Source organism: Bison bison, unplaced genomic scaffold (genome assembly GCF_000754665.1).
Source record: "Bison bison bison isolate TAMUID 2011002044 unplaced genomic scaffold, Bison_UMD1.0 scf7180017864358, whole genome shotgun sequence".
Taxonomy (NCBI): domain Eukaryota; kingdom Metazoa; phylum Chordata; class Mammalia; order Artiodactyla; family Bovidae; genus Bison; species Bison bison.
Genome location: NW_011494930.1, coordinates 3,319,330 through 3,319,876, shown reverse-complemented (window position 1 = coordinate 3,319,876; position 547 = coordinate 3,319,330). Strand labels below are relative to the sequence as shown.

The following is a 547-nucleotide window of genomic DNA, read 5'->3' as shown; positions in this document are numbered from 1 at the left end:
TACTTAACATTTTTTATAAAAGTAGATTTTATCAGATTTTGTCATCAAAAAAGGTCTTTGACTGATGTTCAGTCTTTCTGTCACTCTAGAGGTATTCCCAGAGTTTCTTTGATGCATTTGTATGTGTATCTCATGGAGATTTGTAAACTGCTGAACATGGAGAAGAGATATGGCTGCTAGTCCCAGCTCATTCCTAGGAGCACACTTGTCAGGTTGAGGAATTCCAGATCCTCATATCCTCCCCTCCTCACACCCCATTTCCACTATCCTGCACTCAATTCCATCTCATCTCATCAACATTTAAGACAGGTCTCCAGTAACTGCCACTATCTAAGAAGACAGGAAGAAGTCTCAATGCCCAGTTAGAGGTTGAACTTGAATCCCTCAGTTGTGCATCCTATATCTTGTTCTGTCTTACTGCAGACCCTCCACCTGGGTCTGGGGCCTTAGAAGGGAAACCCTTAGGTCCAGAGATGAGGACTCTGATCTGGGGGGACCAGGACAGCTGCCCTGACTCATCATGATGTCATGAGTCCTGTGAAGCCAT

General features: G+C 44.2%; 1 protein-coding gene across 1 annotated transcript in view; it reads left to right on the top strand.

Annotated features, from left to right (window-relative positions):
* Positions 1-524, top strand: part of LOC104999634 (EGF-like module-containing mucin-like hormone receptor-like 2) — a 12,550-nt gene extending 12,026 nt beyond the window's left edge. Inside the window, exon 8 of the mRNA XM_010855197.1 lies at positions 424-524. Coding sequence (XP_010853499.1) covers positions 424-524 — 101 coding nt within the window. The remainder of the gene's footprint in view (positions 1-423) is intronic.
* Positions 525-547: the final 23 nt, after the last annotated feature.